Genomic DNA, 23,392 nt, shown 5'->3' on the forward strand with positions numbered 1-23,392 from the left:
ATCCTTACAACAGCACAGAGAGGTGGGCCTCCTTGTACTCGTTCTGTTGCTGGAGGATCTGGCACTCTGATCCCATCCCAGGATTGCACAGCAAGAAAGCTTCAAGAGCTGGGATTTGAACTTGGGTCTGAAGCATCAAAACCCTCCCTCTTTTCCATTTACTACACTTCCTACAAATATTTTGTAATATTTTACAGAGATTCATTTTAATGAATGAATGAATTATTCAAATAATGACACTTATTAGCAGCATTTTCCACACATTCATGTGAGGGTTTTCCAAAAGGACCCAAAGTGTCATTAATCGAGCTTTCTACCAGGGTATCTTGTCGAACATACGGAATATGTCTGTATCTCTACACGTATCCTAAAAAATGGATAAAATAATGTGTAAGCATAGCTGTGTTTCAGGTCCAAACAATCCAACTTCTGTAATGAAGAAATATTTTTGTTATAGTCTAAACAAGCAACTTTGTTTTGCCTTTCCATTTTATTACTCCTTGTGTGGCCTGTGTGTGGTCATGCTTAGCTGGTGGAAGGGAACTATTGGAGAAGAATATCGTGGGGTCACTAAGCCACATTCCATCATTCCCCAATGGCGACACACTCATGTGCTCTGTCGGTGATTTGTTACTATATACCATTGCTAAATAATGGAATCTTTCTCATAATCTAAGAGGACTTTTCAGGATTCTTTCCATGTGAGGCCAGAGGCACCTTGACTCTCCCTGTCATCAGATAAGCCCATCTTGCATTTGCAACCCATAGCCACATCCCCAAGTGCGTTTATCCACATAGTGTTATCTTTGCCTGGGTGTCCTGATAGCATGGGTGAAAAGTAAGGCAGCTCAGCGGTCAGCCTGTAGCCATGGCGTGTGACATCAGAAAGGTTGTGTTTATTTGAAAGAAGAAGATGGAGCTGATTTGGTCAACGTAGTTCTCTAAATTGACATTCGGATTGCAGGATGCCTTAATGAAAATTACTGGAAGTCATTAGAATGAGATCAGTGCCTGAACTAAGAGACACATTACTATGTCCTGTTTATTTATCTGATCAATCTGTGATCCGTCCACCCAGCCACTCCCTGGAACATGCCAGGCTCTCTGCTTGGGTGCCAGGACACACAGCGAATGAAAAAGGGATGATGGATTCAAGAGAAACTGCTACTTGGTATTCTCAGGTTTTTGTTTTTGTGAAGGACGGTACTTTGGGAAGAAGAATCATAGCTTTTCATTTGCTTTGGCTTTGCACTCTTGGTGAGAAACTGTGATGCCAGCGGTAGTGGTACTGGCACAAAAGCAGTGTCTGGACAAGTCAAATAGGTTGCATTTTAGTTTGTTTCTAAATATTTAAAGAACACTTACTTTAAGATTGTTAGATTTAGAGGTAGAAGTAATTAAAAACCAACGCTACTTCCCTCCTTTTTTGTTTCTTTTAATACCGTGAACCCCAGGAGCTTCTGTAGTCATTAAAAAATAGAATGGTTGTGCAAAGCTTGTCCCCATAAGCTTTTTGGAGTGTGGCTTTTATGCATATAAACCAGGATGCCTTTGTTAAGTAGGGTGAGTCTTTTAAAGTGATTTGGTTCAGTGTTTCATAATCACATGGCAGTGTATGCAAGGCAAGTGGATTCCTCTTGTATTTAGTGCAGAATTTAAGTTACAGAAACACACATAATCACGGTTTGCCGATTTTGTTAAGAGGAAATTGTCCTGATTATAATTATCTCCACGGCAGAGAGTTGAGATTTCATATTACTGTATTACTTGCAAATCCATTTTTGTGAACACCTGACCACAGGTCTGTAAAACTGCCAAGCAGAGCCTTGCCTGGGCTCACACACAAGGCAAGATTTCCTTCCTCCCAGCAGGAGGCATGGCACAGTGGCAGCAAAGAAGCTTCTCTGTCCCTTAGAGGGCCACAGGGCAGAACGAGGAAGGTGTGTGAAATAGTATCCGTATGCCAGCTAGATTTTACATTAAAAGAGTACGAGAGCGCTGCTGGTTTATTTGCATAAATGAACAGCCATGGAAGTGACCCCAGGATGGCAAGAAGAACGGGGCTTGATAAGGAAGGGGCTCCTCTGTTTTTTTCTAAATGTGTGGATTAAGGTTCCTTGTATTACAATTGAGAGAGTAAAAGTTATTTCAGCCATACTAAATTGGTATTGTGGGCAACAGTGAGGACCCTAAGCTGTGGGCATTGCTCATTGTTCAGATTTTGCCAGTGGAGGCCTGTGGCTGCCTTCACACAGCACAGAATGGAAGGCATTGCTTTTGCTGACTGGTCTGGAATAGGCCAAGTGTAAATATTAGTAGTGAGTTTTGCCCAATATGCTTCTTTCTCCTATCTTTAACCAACAGAAATACAGGGCTGTAAATAATTGAAGCTGAGACTCATCCAGTGTTAGAAACATACATGAATTTTAATCATAGTCAAGGGCAGTTTGATACCCTCGCTGTCTGCTGGCAAAGCGATCCACCTTTTATATCTTGGGTCACAATAACATTGTGTCCTTTCTCATTCTTGAGATGCCTGGCTTCCTAAAATGACCATCTTTATTTAGATTAAGGACCCATTTAGAGTAGTTTTAATAATGTATGGTTTCATACATAAGTGGTTCCATAATTTATTTCACCATTATTCTTGTCTGTCAGGGTTCTGGAATGTTTTTGTTAATTAAGGGGGGAAAGAGCAGTATCTGCCTCCAGCCAGCCAAGCTCATTGCTCCTGTTGTTATCGATTATTGTCTTAAAAACAAACCAAAAAAAAAAAAAAAAAAAAAAAAAAAAACCACACACACACAAAACAAGCCCAGTAGCCTGTCAATAAAGGTCACTTAGTATATTAAAAATTGCCTCAATAAACCTCATCACTCTGGTATCACTAGGGACCTGGCTCTGAGCTGGAACGCATTTGTCCTGAGTTACAACCCATTTAGGAGAGTAACCCCCTTGTGAGTGCTCCCCAGTCCCTGCCACCACACTGGCATTATTGACAGGTTTTTTTTTTTCTTTCCCAAGTCAGAGTCTCCTTCTGTCACCCAGGCTGGAGTGCGGTGGTGCGATCTTCGGTCACTACAACCTCCACCTCCTGTGTTCAAGCGATTCTCATGCCTCAGCCTCCTGAGTGGCTGGGACTACAGGTGTGCGCCACCACACCCAGCTAATGTTTGTGTTTTTAGTGGAGACAGGGTTTTGCCATGTTGGCCAAACTGGTCTTGAATTCTAACCTCAGGTGAGCCACCTGCCTCAGCCTCTCAAAGTGCTGGGATAACAGGCATGAGCCACCACGTCTGACCTATTGGCACGTATGTTAAGGAAATGTCCGCATCCTCATCAGCTGATGCAGTTTTACTTCCCACACAGCTGAATGCCCAGATCTGTGGGTTTCGTGTAATCTAGGTGAAAATTCCTCAAGAAGAAATCTTTTCTATAAAGTAAGTATGAGCCCTGTGGCCAGAGGAGGTGGGATTTCCAGAAGCAGCGTGCTAAATAAACCCGAGGCTTTGCGCTTTGTGAGGGGGGCTTTGGGAAGCATTTAGTGTTCCTCTTACTGCTGCCTCTCCCGTGCTCTGCTCTCACTGACTTTCTTTGGCTTCTCATGTTCCTGTGTGCTGAGGTAGAACGTTTCCAAGCTGTCCACAGAGATCACGATTCTTTGGGTTGCTAATGAAACCTCTGAATGGAAGCCTCCAAAACAAGCTGATCGCTAAGTGTGTGTGTCATTATAAGCCCATAATTAGGAAGCTACCTCATCATCTTGCATCTGCCCCGATGGAAATATACTGTCTTCAGATATTCAGCACTTGTCAGCTGATCTCCAGAAAAACCCTAATGCCTTTCCCCTGTTAAATACATCCCTGATAATACGGACACAGAAAAGCTCACAGTTAAATTTCCCAGGGGAAATGTGGTTTCCGAAATTGATACCATATGACCCTGGGAGGGGAATTAAAATTGTTTTTGTGGTAATATGGGTTGTTTTTAATATTTCTGTATCATCCTGTCCTTGGTGAGTTTTTAGCTTTCAACATCAGTGATCTCTGTTTCATTGTTGTCTTTACCAACATAAGACACAAATCTTTCCAAGTAGTTCTGTTTTCCCTAAATCAGTCATCTGGAAAATACACACGCACGTTGTGATTTTCAAAGAAAACATAGAGCTGAAGGAAAGAGCACATGTATCACGTTTTTTGTGGTTTATAATCTTTATTTTGACCTAGTTACTTCGTGACGCCCCTCCCAGCATAGTAAGTGTGTGCATTGCTATCTAAACATGAACCCTGCGTGCCATATCTTAGAGGAGCTTGCGATCCACCTTGTTTTGGAAAGACTTCCTTCATAGTCATACTTGAATGACTTCACTGATTTGGGAATTCCCATTCAGTTTCTTTCGTTTGATTGACCTTATAAAATGGTCTGCAAGAACAAATATACAAACCTAAAATCTGAAAGATACTTTTGACACCATTCAAAGTGGAGATTATGGTTGAACCAACAGCGGCTGCACTGAGCTCCGGGTTTCAGATCAGCAGTTGAGCTGCCTTTGTGTACCCAAACCTCCCCATGTCAACCAGCAGGAAGAAAACAAAACACCTGGGCAGCCATTTGTTTTCAGTTTTCGCTTTTGCATTTGCTTTTGAAGTGTGCTGTGCAACGCTTATATCATAATCTGTTTATTTCTCTCACATATGTAACTCCTGTCTCTCCAAGGAGTTCATTTAGCAAATATTAGGAATTCAGGAAAATTATGATTAATTTTGGGGCCCCACTCTAGACCTGTCATTTTAACACTGAAGAACTACAGTTAGATCTTTTGTGTGGTTATTAAAAAGAACAGTAATTATTTCAGTAGTGTAAAAATATCAACAATGATTACAGGTGACTTTTTGGCTTAAATATTCAACTCCCTAACACCTTTCAAGAATATTGTGAGATCATAAAAATTTCAGGAGCAAAATAAAGAATATTAGTTAAGGAAGAATGAGGCTATTTAACTGGTTAGACTTGTTGGTGAGAAAGGCATGCTGTTTGTAGTCTGTTTCCATGACCACAGCTGTTTCCCCACCCAGTTTTTAGTAGTATAATATTAAGCCTTAATTTACAACTGAAAGATTTCCATCTCCGGTCCCATAGTTCAAATCAAGTTATTAAATTTAAACCTTATGGCTTTTCCTGTATATTCCCTGGATTCAGATTACCACTTTGGCCCCTATGAAAGAATCGTGTTGCCAGTATCCCAGGCTTTGTGTGTGCTTGAATGGTTTTTTCTTCTGTATCTTTTCCATGGATGGGATAACCGGGAAAGAGACGAGGGAGTGTGAGAGTCAGTGACGATATTGTAGGATTTTGCTGTTGTCGACAGTTTATGGATTATTTGTTTTGTATTGTTTTTATTTTGTCTTTTGGCAAGGCTATGTTCGTTCCAGTTGAGTGAGGCGGATAGAGTTTTGAACTCTGGACTCTTCCATCACCTTATTCCTGGAGATGTATCAGTAGCGTATACACAGGGGACCCTATGTATGGCCACGAGCCTTGGTGTAGAACCTGTGGCTCCAGAGAGCCAGCTGGCCACAGAGAGCAAAAGATCATTTTAGTCTTGAACTAAAAGGAGGAATGAGGGTGTTTTTTCTGGACCAAACCCTAGCTTGAGTCCCTGGATCTTTACGTCTCATGGTGAATTGAGTCAAGGAAAAAAAAAAATATGTAAGTCAGGGCTTTTAGGAAACAGAATATTCTTTCTCCTAAAAACAAGGGTGTCTGGTTTAAGCCATTTGTTCTTTTCCCACTCTGCCCTGAGTCTCACTGTGGTCATGCTCCATCTTGCGACATGGGAGAAGTAGCCCCCTCTCTGAGTAGGAGGCAGGCCTGGGACAGTCTACACAAGCCTTACAGAGTTAGAAGAGAGCTTTCTAAAGAGAAAAAGAAATGCTGTCCAGGGAACAAGAATTTCTGTAGTTTCTTCAAAAGCTACACTGAAAGTCCTGTCCGTAGCACCACGGCCCAGTTAAATCCTAGACCTTGGGTTTGACTCCTGTGAATTTTCCTCTTGAAGAATGGGCTTGGCAGGGAGTCAGGTAGGAGTGAGTGGATGGGAGAAGACTGGGGCTGTTCCGCATGCAGGGGTGCAGCCAAAAGAGTTGCCATGCCCGGTGAAAACATACTCATGTAGTCACTGCAAAACTGGACCAAGCTTGGACAGAGAGAAAAGAACTTTGTGACACCTCATTCAAGACCTTGAACATTAGGTTGTACAAGCTACTAAACAATGAGGAATATAAGAGCAGTGACAACGCGTTGTTCGTCATTGTGTTCTGAACACAGTACCTGACACCAAGTAGGTTCTCAGGAAACAGTTGTTAAATAAAGAAAAAGTTGGTGGGAAGGATTAAATAATGGGACTATAGCAAGATGTCAAATAGCATTAACTATGCAAGTCTGTGTTGTCTTTCTGGAGAGACTGTGACTTGGAAAATTATCCTTTTAACTTCCCACCCTTTTAATTGTCACTTTTTAACCTTTTAACTCAGAATCCTAAAGGATGTACTTGAACAAAAGATAAAAATCTGCTGTATTCCTTAGTAATCTTTTCTCCCAAAAAAGGAAATTTTTCCTTCAGTTACTTTCTGTAGCATCTTTCCTTGAACTGTGCTGTAGTTCGCAGTTCCATAGTCTCATCTTGTGTCTTCAGAATGTATCAAACTTACATAACTCTTGTCACAGTTGTCAGTTTCTCTGACCTGCTAAAATTTCAGTAGCACCTGTTTGGCTGTGGAATAGGCAAGGATGGCTGTGGACTCTGGCAATCCCATTAGAGTTATCCAGCAACCTAGCCCCGAGGGAGGTGGTGGGCTCCATTAATACAGGTACCATGAGGTTGGCTGTGGCATTGATTTCTCTAAAGCTCATCATCATCCACGGTCAGACTTAGCGAGTAGAGCTCTTAGCTTCCAGAAACAAAAACAGATTCCCTGGACCACATTACAAGAACAACTTTTATGACCAAGTGAAGTCAGGTATTTCTGAATGTCAGCTAAAGCCTCATTCAGAGCCATTGGCCCATGCCTAATTTTCCCAAGAAACTGGCAATTTAATTTTTTTGTCGTTGCTTAGGTTGACCCACCACATTTAAGCCATTCTAGAGGGGCCTTTCACCTGTCCCCTCTTAAATATAGATAGATATTTTTGAATATTCTCTTCCAGGTATTTTTTTTGACAGGTTATACATATGCTAATAGAAAATAGGCTTATTATTTGAAGCACAGAGCTGCTTGTCACCGAAGCTTCATTAACACCGTTATCACCGTCTGACATTTATCTTATAATTTTCTAGAGCTGACTGTTGGGTCTCCATGGAAACCCAAATTGCAATAGAAACAAGTAGGATAATAAAGGCATCCACCAAGATTGACAGCATGCAAAGCCCAGCTACATTTGTTTATAGTTCCTTCAGTAGCTACAGCTAGAGACAGAGAACACGCGCTTTGTGCCTTTAGAATTAACTCTCTTGTGTCACAGGTCGTACCTGACTCTGCTTATGTGGCAAGTTTACCCTAACGCCCTTGGTTCTGTTGTTGCTAATGGAGATGCTAATTTTCCCTGGAATTATCTCATCTAAAGGCATTATGAATATTGGATGTACAATTAACCGTGATCATATTTGGATCCAAGAAGAAACATTCTTCCTGGTTGATTCTGACACCGTGAAATGTTGATCAGTCCCTGAACTGGCATCTTGTGGTACCTGAATGGATTTCTTTTTGGGTAGGGGGAGCAACCGCAGAATCGTACGGTTTTTTTTTCCCTTGAGATCGAGGAACCTGTGCTCTTTCAAGTTGATGACTTCACATCAATTTGGTTGCTGCCTCAAAGCAAAGAGTCATGAAACTGGAGTGGGTCCAGAGTGAATTAATCTGAAATTAATTTGATTCTGAAAGCCTCCATCTGGCTGTGTTTGGGAAAGGCAGTTAGACAGACATATAAACACATGATCATCTGTATTCATTGTGCCAGATGTAGTGTCAAAAAATGAAGAAATGGCTTTAAAAAAATCGACTATGGGGAATTTTGATGTAATGATATTCAGCTTCTTAGTATAACAGCCATTCTAATTTAGCACGTAATTCTACTTTTACTCTTATTTGTTTAAGGGGTTATATCTGATGGTGTGTGTTTTAAGAAATAAGCAAATTAAGTGTCAAAACCTATTTTAATTGGTGATTTAAGATGATTAATGGAATTTATGACTTGCTGAGAGAGAGAAGAAGCAAAGAGACAGGACCTGTAGATTTCCAAATCAAAATGTAGTATTTGGTACTGATTTCATCTTAAGATACAATTTAGGGATTTAAAAACCAGCAAAGTAAAATATCATTTGGACTTTGCCTTTTGAGATGTGGTTTTGTAGCATGACAGACCAGCATATTTGCATGGAAGGGAAACGTGCAGGATGAGGTGGCCTGCAGAGAACTCTGGAAGTATTCTTGCAAATTGCTTTGAGACTGTCAGAGAGGCGCATGTTTTGAACTGCTGTCGAGGAATTCAGTGCAGTCACTGTAGTGCATCTGATTGCTTTTTGTTGTGTCCGGACAGGAAAATTGTAGGAAATGTATGCTTGTCCCTTTAGTGGTATCAGTCATCTCTTGGGGGCATTTTATATCCAATTTTTAAACCTCACCAATCATCTTTTGTGATGTGTTGAAGAGAAATAACTAAAGTTTACTTCTGGATTCACGATACATTATTGACTGAAAAAACAAACTCCCAAAAGGGAACAACTTACTGCTCCCATGTACTCCACCTGTCGCCCTTATTTCTCCTGGACAAATATGACAAAAACAATCACAGGTAGGGAAAAACCCAGCAGAATACTCAGCAGTATTAACCCAAACAAAGCCGAAGAGTTTAGGCAGAGTCAGTTGTTGCATTTAATGACAGAAAATTAGGTGGTACACAAATCTCGACATGTGAAAACCAGAGTAACATCTCAGCTCATCCCTGAGGAATGAGTCAGTCTGATTAACTAAGTTTGCAGTATAGTTGAAAGCTTCTCCTTTAAGGCACCAATTCTCTTTGTTGTCTCATTTTGAAGGAACGCTTCTTACAATAAATTATATATTTCCCGGCCTCCTTAAGCAGAATTTATTGAGCTTAATGTGACCCCTTAGATGAAACAAGCTTGTCATTATACAAATTAATAATTCCGCTGTGCTGCTGTCCTTGAGAGTGGCTAGGGAACACATCTGAGTCCCTGCTACGGGTGGGCTTTTCACCCTGAGGCGATTTCAGACCCTGGTGTCTGTCCCCACCAGGACCTGGGCCTGCCTGTTACAGAGCCTCCCTTTCATGTGCTCCTTGTCTTCTGTGGGTTTGAAATGCAGGTGATCAGGCTGTGGAAAACCAACGTGAGAGATCTTGGAGGAGTGGGTTGAAGAGTTCTCCAAAGACCTCAAAGTGCAGAGCATCCGGATGGGAACTTTGTGACATAACGTTTCTGGCTGCTCTAAGATCATTTTTTTTCTTTATGCTGACTGTTCACAAATATTGGAGTTTGAAGGCATTTTTGGGAAAAAGAAATACACTTGAATGTAATAAATACATACCCATCTTCACAAGTGGGTTCTGTTTTCTTTCTAAACTACTGTCATTAATATGACGTAATTATATCCCATGGACTGTCAGCTTTTGATTTTCCAGATCAGTGGAAGGAGACAGTGGCGTCCGTAATCTCCAGTGCATTCACATCAAACCTCACGCTGCTGGCTGCCTTCCTTAGCCTGGCATTTCATTCCAGTTGTATTCCTTGATTACACATCATTTACGACCGAGACAGGTAGGCCAAAAGCAGGTTGAGGAGAGACCAGCCTTAGATTAAATTCTGCCATTGAGAGATGATAAAATGAATAATGAATGGGCAGATAATCAACATTTAACAGAAAAGTAGGTGGAGTTCTGGATGCCGGGCAAGCACAAAGGTCAGTGACGCCTTTGTCCTTTAGTCCAAATTAGGAAAGCCCACCAAACAGTTTTATATGAATAATAATGTAGTGAGAACAAGAGGATAGCCAGAATCAGGACAGTGGCTGTGCAGGGACAAGTGGACCCAGCGGGCATTTGGAGAAAAATAGGCATGACTCAGTAACTGACTAGTAATAGGTGTATTGACTCTCGGATTTAACAGGACAGCACTGGACGGGATAACGTGGCTCTTAATAATAGTGGCGACGGATCACATGACATGTGATTTAATTTTACAACTTTGAAGACTTCTGGCTTGCTGTATTAAATCTATTCATTCAGTAAACGTGTGTTGAGGATGTGCTGAGACTATCCTCACCTTCCGGATGAGGCCTTCCCTGACCACCTTATTTAATATTGCAACCCTCTTATTTAATACCCAGCAACCCCCTCCCCTGCAGGCTTTATTTTTCTCTGTCAAAATGGTCTTTTTAGATCTATAAGACTGACTTATTTGCCTATTTCATGCCCACTCTAGAATATGACTCCATAAAGACTGTTTTACCCCCACTTTAGTCACTGTGGTAACTCCAGCTCCTTGAATTTGTCAGAGTCGCTTCATAAATATTGATTAAGTGAATGATTGAATGAGACATCCCTGTCTTCAGGATTTCACGCTTCCACCATGCCCTTGATGGGGGTTCCATGAATCACTGCTTCTGAGGTTCCGCGGTCAGAGAAGAGGAAGGCCAGAGCAAGCAGCCAGTCTGCATTATGCATATGTTCTGTGTGCAGCACCATTTTCGGTCATGGATTGTTGGTTGGGAAGGGAGTTTGAGCCAGTATGAAAGACAGAGAAGAATGAGTCTAAAAGCTAATCGGAGGAAAAGAAGACAGGAAGAGATCAACTTTAGGTGTCCTGAATTTGAGGTGGTGCCAGAGTGTGCTGTTAGATTAGAGTTTAATGGTCAGGATGAGGGCAGTTATTTTCAAATACTTGAGAGTAAGTGACCTCTCCACAGGATTCCCACTGCGTGTGAGAGTGAAGAGTGGAAATGGAAGGGCCTTTGCGGGACAGGCTCCAGGGGGTGACATTTCAAGTGCAGGTTGGGGGATAAGGCTGTGTCCCCGGTGCAAGGTGAGCCATGCACCTGACTGCCGTCGGCGCCAGACTCTGCTGGTGCTTCTGTGCCTCTCACATGTGTGGTTGGAGGGGAGCTGTGCCCTGGGACCACGTTTCCCACCTTCCCAGCTCCCTTCCTTGTTAGAGCCAGTTTTTTCTCCCCAATTTTTTGTTTTGTTTCAATCCCATTGCCAACTAAGTGAAATGGTACAGCCCGTTGTCTTTTGGCTTTGATACCCGCCACCCACCGCCGCCCCCTGCAAAATTTCACTGAAACATTGCTTACAGGGATGCAGTGTGGTTTAGAATGCTGAATGCCCAGTCCCCTTGGCTTAATGAGTCACTTGTTTCTACCTTACTCCAGGCCTTTATTTATTGCTCTATTACAGGCCTTATCACATTGGTTTTGGTTTTTTGTTGTGTCCATATCTGTCCCTTCTAATTGGCCGTGAGCAGTAGCAGGACATCAACGACCTATTTTTCAGCTCTCTCACCTTCAAACCTAGCACTGTGCCTGATATAAAGCAAATATTCAGTAACTGAGAATGAGAAGGAAAGAAAAGGACTCAGGGTAAACCTCAGTTGTGTTTAAGATTCTGCAAAGGGGAATAATTGGCTTTCGCCACCCACATTTCTGAAGCATGTGGAGAGGGTTGTGAATCCGCACTGACCATGTTCTCTTGCATAAGTAAGTCCAGGCAAAGTATCTTCAGTGGTAAAAACAGAAGTTGCCTGCCTGGAGAAGCACAGTCACCGCAACCTAGTCTGCAGGGAATCAGATGTCGTGTCTCTTTGGTTTGCCCCTCTTGATGTGGGTCCTTTAATCATTTGTTGTTGGACTGTGGATGCAGGGGGGACATTTGTGTTAAAAATCATTCTTCATCTTGGGAAGCACCGGCCCCTGTTGAGTTTCCCCCTACATTTGTTTTCATCTTATCATTTTACAAGGATTCTCTTTGTAGTTCACTTGTGGCCAAACCAGTCTGCTGTCAAACATCCAAAGAGCCACTTTCAATTAGTTGCCCATAGCCAACAGGTGGCTTCAGCAGCATCAAGCCATTGGCAGGTAAGTCAGACTGGAAGGATACCCTAGACCTGCCACAGAAGCAGGGGCTCCTGGAGGAATTTCCTGTCTGTAAAGTGAGGGGCAGTCACACGGAGCTCAGCCGCAGGAGAGAGGATTCATTGGTGTGCGCCCCTAAAGCACTTTGGGAATGTGAAGCCCTCAATAAATCTTCCTTGTGGTGATTATTTCCCTGTTGCCATTTCTAAAAGTTCATCTAAAACACCTACCTCTCCCTGTGCAAATGCCTCCTACTTGGCCCTGAAGTCCACTGAACTATTTCTGGTAAATCACAGAAGGAAATGAGTTGCCTGGGTGAGGGCTGTCTTTAAGCTGCCGCCTTGCTCCCTTCGCAGGGAGGGTTATTGTCCAGCCATCAGGTACCCCCTAGATGTCTTCAAATTTACTTCTTTGTGGGGGTTTTTCAGCTTTCTGCCTTTTACTAGCAGTCACATTGAGATAAGGTAATAAGGTTTGCCTTTTACTTGGTGAGTCCAAATGCCCTATGTTGTGTGACCTTTTCTGCAGGAATAGTTCTCTCCAAGTCGTGGATGCCTTTTACTCTGGCAAGCATTTGAGACCCCCGACCGAACACAGTTCAGCAGTACCTTTGGTAATCCAGCAGAATGCCTGTCCCCAAGAACACAAATGTATTATTTCTTAGTTGTCTGTGAATAACAATGATGTCCTGTACATTCTTAAGAAACTATGTTTTTAATTTTGTCGAAGTACAGGATTGATCATAAGGTATACATATATATGGATATATGGGAAGCCTGAACCTTTTCTTCAGAGGAGCTCAAGCTATTTAATGACAATCTGACCGTTTGGAGAAGGGCTTTGACTTTGTAATGTTGAGGGTATTTGCTCTGGTTAATTTTCCGTGTGAATTCACTAGCCGACGTGTGGCCATCTCAGAGATGACTTGGGGCCTCATTCCATAATGTACGTGGCATTGACTCAAAAGGTTTTGCTGCACATAATAAATAGTAACAATACCTTCCACGTAAATAGGGGAGTGTCATTATTTTCACATCTTTTTGGTGGTGTAACTGATAAAACATTTTGTTAAATTTACCCAAAGTTTCCAGCAACCCCAGATGCCACTACAGTTAAGACATTGATGTGTCAGAATGGGGGCAAACTCTGCCCTGCCGAAAAGCAGTCACGGAAGACAGACGCTTTTTTCATGATGACTGTGAAGCAGTGCATTTTAAAAGGGAGTTGCAATTCCCAGAGCTCCAGGTTGGATGACCACTGACTCCTCTTCCTAAATCGAAAGGCTGCACTAAGTTTAGCATGGACAGGGAGCCTCCCGGGGGTGGAGCCTGAGTTTCTGATGTGTTCTCCAGCCTGCAGTGTGGGAAGGAGCTGATGCTTAGACCTTAGTTGCCCCACTGCCAGTCTGTTGGGAAGAGATTTCTCTTCTTAAATAATGGCCACACCAAAATGGACAATGTAGAGATTGTTAATATTAATGAATTGCATGTCTGTCCTGTTACCCGCCAGAGGCACCAGGCCCATCGCCAGGTTCTTTCTGCTTTTGCCTTAAGCAGCTGAGTCTTGGACAGTTTCCTGTAATAACCAAACAAAGCCTGTTTCTTCGTGTGCTATTACTTAAGTACAAGTGATATTTAAAAATGATTCCTGAGCCCTCTGAAAGAGTGGCTGGTTAGCTACAGAAATGATGGGACTGAAGTTAGGACATTAGGAAGAACGGTAGCATACCTGGAGAGAGATGGGGCTCTGGCAGCACCCCAATTAACCGGCCACTCAGTGGCCTGTCGGAGCCTCCAGGCTGCTCTCCACAGTGCCAGTGACACCTTGTCAGCTCTCCAGCCTGCAGCCTGTGTCACCTGTGAGCCAGAGGGACTGAATTGGACACAGGCAAGGAATCACAACAAGATTTCAGGCAGCTGGTTATATTATCTAAATTATCTTTTCCATGAATCTCTCTGGGTCCAGACCATAGCCATAGGATTATAGAAATGAAGAGCCAAATGGGGCCTATACTCTTGATTTGTTTTACAAGTGAGAAAACTGAGGCACAACAGAGTGGTTATATGATTAGCCTCAGATCCCAGAATTAAGTGGTTGCTGAGCCAGGATAAGAACTCAGGCCTGCTGGCCCACCGTTCCCTGACCTACTGTTGAGGGCCTCAAGCACTGATGGGGCTTTCCTGGCCCCATATTCTTGCATTTCCAAAGCAAACCTCCCATGCAATGATGTTTAGATAAATCTCAACTCTAATCAGTAAAAACCAAGCAAAGGACAAGTATATTTGCATCTACAACTATTTAGGTAAACTGAAGTTAAATAAAAATTCAGTTCCTTAGTCGCATTAGCCACATGAAGCTAGTGGCCACCATATTGGTCTGTGCAAATACAGAACATTTCCATCATGACACCAGGTTGGGTAGCACTGATGTGGATTACCCCAAGGATTAAAAAAAAAAAAAAAAAAAAGTGTTAGAGTAATAATAACTACCAGGACGATTTTCTATCTTTACACACAATTTTTCTAAGACAAGGCATTTTTTGTGTACTTCTTGATTTCGTATGCATTCTGAAGATGACATTTTATGTCTTTTAGCATTAGTATAATAGTTTATAGCCATTTGGCAATTCTCGTAGCCATTTTGTAAGTTTGTTCTTTTTATATAAATGAAGGAAACACAACACAGAAAGCCGCCCACAGAACAAGATAAAAGAATAGAAATTTCCATTCTTTTGTTTGCATTCTTCCAAAGGAAGCCTGCAAATCACTGGTCCTTATAAAAGCTTGTTGTCCTAAAACTAGTAAAGATAATAATATGTTGAATCAATTATTATAATAGTCTACTGCTTAGAGGAACCTCAGAAGATTTTGCATATACTCTGTTGATCTAGTTCTTTTTCCTCTAAAACAGGGAAGTAGGTCAGTGCCTGGGTTAAAACTAAGCACTCATCGTTTTTCTGAACATGATTTCATTTTCATCTTGTCTGACACTGAGAATACCACTGCCCACTGGCATAGTGCTTGCAGACTTGCGGTCTTATTCCGTATGGCATCTGTCTTAGAGGAGCCTTCTAGCTGGCTCCTTGCCAAGGGTACTAGCAGAACTGGCACTCAGGATCTCATTGCAGTTTGTAGGCAAGGTGCCAGCAGAGATGTGTGCGCATGTGTCCGGGGACTACAAGTGGTCACCGGGTTGGGAAACGTCAACCTGGAGAAACCCAACTCACAGAACATGAAGCAAAGACAGCTGACCGTCACCTCTCACTGCATCCACATTCTCTAGGCACCTTTTGTGTGACATTGGAAAAGTCAGTGTATCTCTGTGACTCTCACTGGGTTCATCTCCAAAACAGATCATGATGCCAATGGGAACCGTTGAAGAGCATTGTATATCGAGTACTTGGCAAAGGTTTCTGGCAAAAAGGAGCCCCTCAATAAATATTATTTGAATTTGGATGTAAATTCTTGGACTGTAAGAGGCACCGTACTGGGTGTTGAGAATGGCTAGGGAGTGAAGAGAAGCAAGCTAGTCTGATTTTCTAAGCCCGAGATGAGGTTCTTGTAAATATGAGATCTTCTCAAGGGTCTTGCTGAGATTTGGGGTGTCTATTCCTGTAATTAATTCTCTTTGAAAAGCACATTGGCTTTCCATAGTTTCGAGCAGGTCCCTCCAAAGGTTTAACTGTTGAACACATAATTTCTGGCTTGCTTAGAAGTGTCAGTGCTACAGCCCCATGAGGATGAAAGAATTCAGTGAGTCTCCACTAAAAAGGAGCATCAGCCAGGGAGAGAGTTGGGAGTCCAGAGCAGGATTCGGTTGGGTGGATGAGAAGGGAGTAAACCAAGCTCCTGCAGCACTGTCGGGGTTCATGGCACGTGATTCAGCAGCGCCAGGAGAGTGGTCAGTGGGACAGGACCACCCATTTTGGCAGTGCCAGGAGAGAAGTTGGTGGGACAGGACCACCTATTTCGGCAGTGCCAGGAGAGAGGTTGGTGGGACAGGACCACCTATTTTGCTTTCGATCGGGAAGGTGTGGGGGTGGTAATATTTTAACTTGTACAACAAGTGGACATCACTGGATTTACTTAAGGAAGGGATTGTTCTGCCCTTAGAACTTGATGCAAATCTGTGGAAAAGTTACTTCCGAAAGGGCAGGTAGTCTGGCAAGGATGTAGAGAGAGATGAGAGGTGCTCATGGGTGGCTCTGTAGGACTGGAGAAGAAGGGAATCTGCAGAGATGGAGACACACTATGTGACTGAGTAAATGTGGGTTTCAAAGTAGCCTAAAGGCGGCGGGGGGGTGGGTTGAAAAAAATATAAAGTACCTATCACAATATTTGCTATGTAAGTGATGACTAAAATACACATATTATTATTATTTAGGATAGGAATTGTGTTTGAGTCTATACTATAAAAATTTTTTAATTGAAAAGTAGATTTTTGATGGTCATGCATTTCAGATGCTTCACAGATGCAAAGAAGAAATTAACAGTAGGAAACGCTGACAGTGACAGAGCCCCTTATTTTGTGCCGTGTCTTGTGTTAAGCACACGAGTCTAAGAGGTGGAGTCCGCTATCCCCGTTTAACTGATGAAGAGTCTGAAGCCCAAAGTAGCACATTTAGGAGGGGGTGCTGCCAGAACTCAGAGCCCCTGTGCCATACTGCCTCTAGATGAGAGGTCTCCAGGCATCAGTGAAGCATGGCTCATGGGAGGAAAGACATATGTACACTAGTCACATACAGGCCAGAGGCATGAGGCATTGGCTGGCTCCTCTATTTCCCTTACTTGATGCATCTTGGTGAGTTTATATTTTTCAAGAAAGAATAAATGGCCTCTTATTTGCAGAAGCATTGAAGACTGCTTGCTCTAGAATTCTGAGTTCAGACACTAGAACTAGTACAATGCCACTCCGTTCTCCATTGTGTTACCTTCTGCGCTCCGCAGATGAGGCGCAGCAGCCCAATTTTTTCAGCTTCTCTTTTCTGTTAGCCGAGACCCGTGGCAATACTTTCCTCTTTTCATTCTAGCTGGTTGTCAACAGCGGTAACCACAAGTCTTTCCTGTCCCAGAAATAAGTCTTGCCACACTCTCAACCCCCGACAGGGTGTGAACATGACATGCCGTACTGCAAGGGGCTCCTCCGCCTCCGCCCCACCGCAGCCACAGACCCACAGGGTTCAAGTGTTGATTGAATTCTCAAAGAGCGATTTAAAAAGGATAGGTGCACAAGAACTAGATAAACAATCTAGCTCTAACATAAACAAGCATTACATTACACCAAAATTGTTGAGAGAAGATTTTGTACTCAATATTTTATCCAGCAGAACATTTTTTGTAACAATAAGGTTGATTAGAGCAAGCTCTGAAAGTGCTTCAAGTTAGACAGTCTGATTGTTTATTTCAAGGATAAAAAATAAAGTGGTAAAATAGGGGGATGTGAAGAAGTAGAAATTGAAGCCAGGACCTAGCGAAGAGTATTTGACATCACTTTGCTCTCCAGGTTCAATCTCATTCAGGATTTTTCCTTACCATAGGGTTTTGGCTTTTTAGCCATGAGTATCTTGTTTTTAGAGGCTTAGGACCATCCTAGACCCACAGCAGATTTAAAGTGCTCTGATGGTGTATTTGTCTGATGGTTCATTTTAACCAAGTAAGTAGCTCTCTGTAAGATCTTTGTCTACCTTCTTAGTAGTACCAGGAAGCTACGGTGAAATCATGTCTGGCCCTTGCAGTTTAGTATTAGTTAGCATGTCCCCTTTCTGACCTCTCTGCTTCTTGGGGTGGGGGTACTCATGGAGGAGGCTCTGTAGGGGCAGCGTCTGCCTGCTTTGTTACGGCGCCTTCTATTTTCACAGGCTGAGAAGCTGGAGCAAGTGCGCAGTGCTGCAAATGAGTGCTGCCGAGAGGCATTCAGCCTTGTCACTTGGCAGAGTAGCTGGGTTCGGGGTATATTTGGGGCGGGGGTGGGGAGCACAAGAAGGGTATGTGGTTTTGCTTTACTATTTATTCCTGCTCAGAGGGGGTGGGGGCAAGTAAAAAAAAGACATGTCTTCATCATCGTATTACTCGATGGTGACTAGACGTGCAGGCTGTATACAGCATTCTCTTCCAAATGGGGATTTGGGAAACAGCGTTGAGGAGGACTGATATGCAAAAGCTTATGGTTGTGCTCTCTGTCAGCCCCAAATATTTACTGAAGCTGGGAGAAGAAAAGGCAGACTTTCTTTTTTTCTCTCCCAAACGTGTGATTGTTTAGAACTCAAGTGCAACATCTGGAAGTCAGATATACAGAGAACAATTTATGGAGTGTGAGAGATTTGAAATATTCAGTGTCTTTTAGTGGGAACTCAACTTTCTGGGGCTGCTTTTTTTTTTTTTTTTTTAACCAGCACAAAGCAGGCAATTCTGAGATCTCCTTTGCCTCTCTGAATTAAACCCTTTGTGCCTGGGTCCCATAAACAATGTGCTTTTTAAAGGGGAGCCCCCTCCCAGCTCCGGCCTTTTTCTCTGGCGTGGGCAGCCAATCAGCTGCGCGGAGCTGCATAGCTGGACCGCTTTCCATTCTGAGTAGCAACAACGTACTAATTTGATGCACACATGGATGCCTCGCGCACTCTGCAAATTCATCACCCGCATCTTGCATTAGTCATCTGACGGACTGCCAAGTGTTTCATTTTCTTTCCATGTGACTTTATTATTACCACCTCTCTCCTCTCTTCCAAAAACCTCCCAAAAAGGGCGGCGGGGTGGGGGGCGGGGCAGGGAGAGGGCGAGAAATCCAGCAGACATCTAGCTCTGCTTTCTTTCCCAGCCACAGACAGGGTAGGGCTGATAATGCACTGATGCGTTGATGGCAGCCTTGCAGAGCTAGACCTACATTTAACTTGCAGCTGCCTCCCGAGCCTCCAAGATGTCCACGCCCTGGGTGACAGGCGGCGGGGCGCTGCCCTGTGCTCCCCCGGCTCTGCTCGACAGCAGCACGCAGTGAGAGCCTCGCCGCCGCCGAGGAGCAACTCATGGTGCCTCTGCTTTGTTTTAGTTCATCAAATTTCTACGACTCATTAGGCACTTTGCCACTGCTCTTCTTCCTCCTCCTTCCGCCTCCCCGCCCCCCCGCCCCCCAACCCCCACTATTTTTTTCTTCCTGTCCCTCATCGTGCCGCCCTAACTCTAGCTCCCGGTTCCGTTTTTGACAGTAACGGCACAGCCAACAAGATGAACGGAGCTTTGGATCACTCAGACCAACCAGACCCAGATGCCATTAAGATGTTTGTCGGACAGATCCCCCGGTCGTGGTCGGAAAAGGAGCTGAAAGAACTTTTTGAGCCTTACGGAGCCGTCTACCAGATCAACGTCCTCCGGGATCGGAGTCAGAACCCTCCACAGAGTAAAGGTACAGAGCGCGGGGCGGGGGTCGCCAGGCGTCCAGGTGGGCGTCGCGGGGCGCTGGGGCAGCCCGAGCTCCCAGCCTGCTGGAGGGCGGGCGGGCAGGCAGGAGGGCTGGAAGCAGCCGGTGCTGGCGGCCTCTGTGCTCCAGGGGCTGCTCCCGGCTCCTCCCCGCACCCCCGCCCGCCCGCCCGCCCGCCCGCTGGGACAGGTTGGAGGCGGGAGGGAGGGACCGAGGCAGGGCGGGAGCGCAGAGGCTCGGTCCAGGCGCGTGATCGCTCCCGGGAGGTCACTTTCTAGGCAGCGCAGCCTCTGCTTGGGAGGGGTGGCTGCTTCTCCGAGGAATCGCGTTTCTCAGCCTTGTATTTCAGGACCTAACTCTTCCCACCCTTACGTGCCCAGGATTGCCCATGTCATTACAATTGCATTTCGCTTTTCCATAGCCTGTGGGGACCTCGAAGTACCTTATACACAGTTAATGATGCCACTGGTGCGAGGGAGAAAAGGCTCCCTTGAAGGAGGGACACCCATTCCTGGGGGTCAGGTGGGGACCATGAGGTAAATCTGCCTTTTGGAGCTGGGAGCAGCACCCTAGCGGCCTGACATAGTTAGGACACCTTCACGAATGCTTAGGGTTACACCCTTATCAGTGTTGAGATGAAGGCGTAGGATCTGGTGGTTGTGAACTGCCTCCATTTTAAGATGACGGTGATGGGGGGCAGTGGGTGCCGTTAATGAAATAAGAGACCCAGAAACCATTGTGAGGGGTGGTGCTCCTGTGCCCTGGAGTCTTACTTTGTAAGCTCTCCGCAGACCGAATTTAATATATCTACTCTCCTGCTGCCACTTGGTCTCTGTTGCTGTTTTAACCTTCTTGCTTTAGTAAATTTTTTTCTTTCTCTGTTCTTGATCTCTCAGTCTCTCTGCTGAGAGTCCTCTGTTGTTCTGTGGGCCTCACAGTTTCTTTTGCTCTGTGCCTTGGTGTTTCTGTCTGGCATGTTATTTTATTTCTATGTTGCTTCTCCTAAGACCTCTGAAAGCATCACTTGGCTTATATATACACTTTGGTTGGGTACATGAACATTGGCACATACTTTTTTCTCTAAGCCTTTTCCTTACTGGCAAGGTGAAAGGATAGAACTAGGAAATCTTTAAGACTGACATTCTGTGACTCCGAGAAATGCTGGGCTGCTCCTCTTGTTCCCTGTCGTTGCCAGGGTCTGGCAGGACTTTGGAAGCCTCTTAAGGAACTGAGGAGCCCCTGGCCAGTACTCCTTTTAGGAAGGTGGACATGCATGTCTTCAGAGTGTGTTTGTAACACTCTAGTTTTCCAAACATAGTAGCAAGGTTGTTACAAAAAGCACATAGAATGTTGTCACCACAGACTTGATTGTCCCATTATTTGAAACATAGAAAAATCAGATAACTGAAAATCTGCAGATTTTTAAACTTCACAAATGAGAGCAATATTAAATACCTTTATTGGACATATTCTCATACTGGTTACCTACATGTTTGCCAAATGGAGATGACTAGAGTTTGTTTTAATGCTTCCATGGTATGCTATTGAGGAAAGACAATAGACTAGAGCTAAGAAAAATTAATAAATTTAAAAATAACCAAATAAGGGCTCTCTCACCAGCCAGAATGTCACCCAGGGAAAACTAGACCAGAGGCAGTAAACTATGCTTTAGAGAAATAACCACAATTTATCCTTGACCAGGAAAATGTGACTCCAAATGTTGGTTTATCAGCATTTTTTAAAATTACGTTTGACAGAGTGTCAGAGCTCACTTACTGTTACGGTGCCTGCTTCCGGGACTTTCGGCCATGGAATACATGTATCTTACCTTGGCCAAAAAGGCCTTTTTCCCAGTCAGGTACATACCTGTGTGTGGCCTAGTTATTCTCCTATTGTCTCTCTCTTGCCCAGATGTTCCTATGAGCAGCAGTTTCTACCTGCCTATATCTGAGACTATACATTTTGTTGACTTCTATTCACTGTATCTGATTACTAATTTGGCGAAAATAGTTTACAGAAGCCCACGGTCTGCAGAAGGAGAAGGGAGGCCCGATGAGGGAAGTTTTTTTGAGTACATGCCGTGTATCTCAGACCCTTTGTCAGGAGCTTTACATGTGTTCTCATTTTGTCGTTACCAAAATCCAGAAGGTAGGTGGTGGTAGTCACATTTTACAGATGAGGAAACTGAGGCTCGTAAGAAGTTAAGAAACACAGCCCCGTTTGCCCAGCTGTGAAGTGACAGAGTGGAGATTTGGACACGGTCCTTCTGTCTTCATGGACTACACCATTTTGTGTCTCCATGAGGTGACACTGCAGAGCAGCTGTGTTGTGCTGTGTTGCAGGGCTGGGTCAGGGGCAGTCTCCTTTACTTAAGTGTTCCCCAAGTGAAAGGAAGAAATTTCAGTCTTTAAGAATGAGTTGATTTCATTTGTGTCTTTGTGTTTAGTTTTTATACTCAGGGGTTTAGATTGTACATCAGTCCCACCTCATGATATCATGGGGTAGGAGTTAGAGATGAAATCATTCAAATCTTACCTTTGGAAATACAGGTCAATTCCCATTACTGTGAACTCCAAGTCTCACATCAAATATTGCTTAAAGTATGTGGGCTGTCAGCCAAAGCTTGAAAGAGCTTTTGTTATACAGACATCTCTGTTGTCAAGGTATTTGTCGTGATGGGATTTGAGCTGTATAATGACATTGCTCTCGGAGGATTACAGCCCTTAGCCGCTTACCTAGAGAGAGCGACAGCCCCCACTTTCTTCTTGTTGATATGTATGCATGCCATTATTATTTTGCCTGTTTACATGTAAAATAAGACCTCACATTTACTTTGATTCAGACTTTGTCAGCAGAGTACAATTATCATGTTTTCACAGGGCTGATGTCAGAGTCTCAAAAACTAGAATTACTGGAGGTGGTTTGGGTTATGTGAGTGAGGCTTTTGGAGGGACCTTGATTCATGGCCTTTCCCATGTTGATGGTCCCAGGCAAAGAGACAGTCAGTCTGTTACCTAATCCTGGTGAATTAGATTTTCCCCCTCACTTTCAATTTCACTTCTGTTTGGTTGTGAGGCACAAAAACTTGGTCATACTTGTGAAATCATCCTTTCAGGGTTCAAGCCTGAGATACCTATATTCTCACTGTAGGGGCATGTATTGACCAAGCAGGCTAAGTAACTCTGGGGACTCTGGCTCAGTAAACTCTCTCCCCCTTGAGGACTTTGGAAGAGTGTGTTTTATTCAGGGTTCATCTGTTTTGTCTATAGATCGTGAGCAATACCACAGAGAGTTAAGAACATGGCTTCTGAAATTGGAGAACCCTAAATTTAATTTCTGGCTCTGCTGCTTCCTTGCTACGGGCCTTGGGCATGTTACTTAATCACATCTTACAGTGGAGGCGGTCCTTGTAATGTTGCTGTGTGATCAGGTGATGTGCTCTCCACAGTGCTAGGATACAATAGGAGCTGGTTAGGGCGGTCATGATGATCATAGTTGTTGTTAACTTCATCAATGTGTCTAAGAAAAAAACTCGTAACAGGGACAAGAAGGCATGTCCACAGGTAACTCTCATATGAAAGAACATGAGCTAAGAGTAAATGAGTAAGAAAGAGATGGGCTTACTGGAGCCATGGAAATTGAGCAAAGAAATGAATAATTCGCAGCTTATGGGAGAAGAAAAAGATGGCATCTTTACCAAATCTTGAAAACAATAGTAGGATTTCAGTAAGTAGTCATGATGAACATTACAAATGGATGGACTGGCCTGCTTCAGGCATGCAGGTGCGGAAGTGCAGGGCAAATTCTGGGAACTGTGAATTCTCCCACAGTTCAGA

At 43.7% G+C, this 23,392-nt stretch overlaps 1 protein-coding gene across 50 annotated transcripts in view; it reads left to right on the forward strand.

The window, feature by feature from the left end:
* The window catches only part of CELF2 (CUGBP Elav-like family member 2), a 538,967-nt gene that overhangs the window by 349,790 nt on the left and 165,785 nt on the right, over positions 1-23,392 (forward strand). For 42 of the 50 annotated variants that reach the window (XM_077945723.1, XM_028825957.2, XM_028825962.2 and 39 more), the window contains one exon: positions 19,345-19,541. In XM_077945723.1, coding sequence (XP_077801849.1) covers positions 19,345-19,541 — 197 coding nt within the window. Of the gene's footprint in view, positions 1-18,945; positions 19,168-19,344; positions 19,542-23,392 lie in introns of those variants that run through there. The other 8 variants (XM_015146444.3, XM_015146443.3, XM_028825978.2 and 5 more) reach the window with 1 other exon arrangement.

The sequence above is a fragment of the Macaca mulatta genome, chromosome 9, assembly GCF_049350105.2.
Source record: "Macaca mulatta isolate MMU2019108-1 chromosome 9, T2T-MMU8v2.0, whole genome shotgun sequence".
NCBI lineage: Eukaryota > Metazoa > Chordata > Mammalia > Primates > Cercopithecidae > Macaca > Macaca mulatta.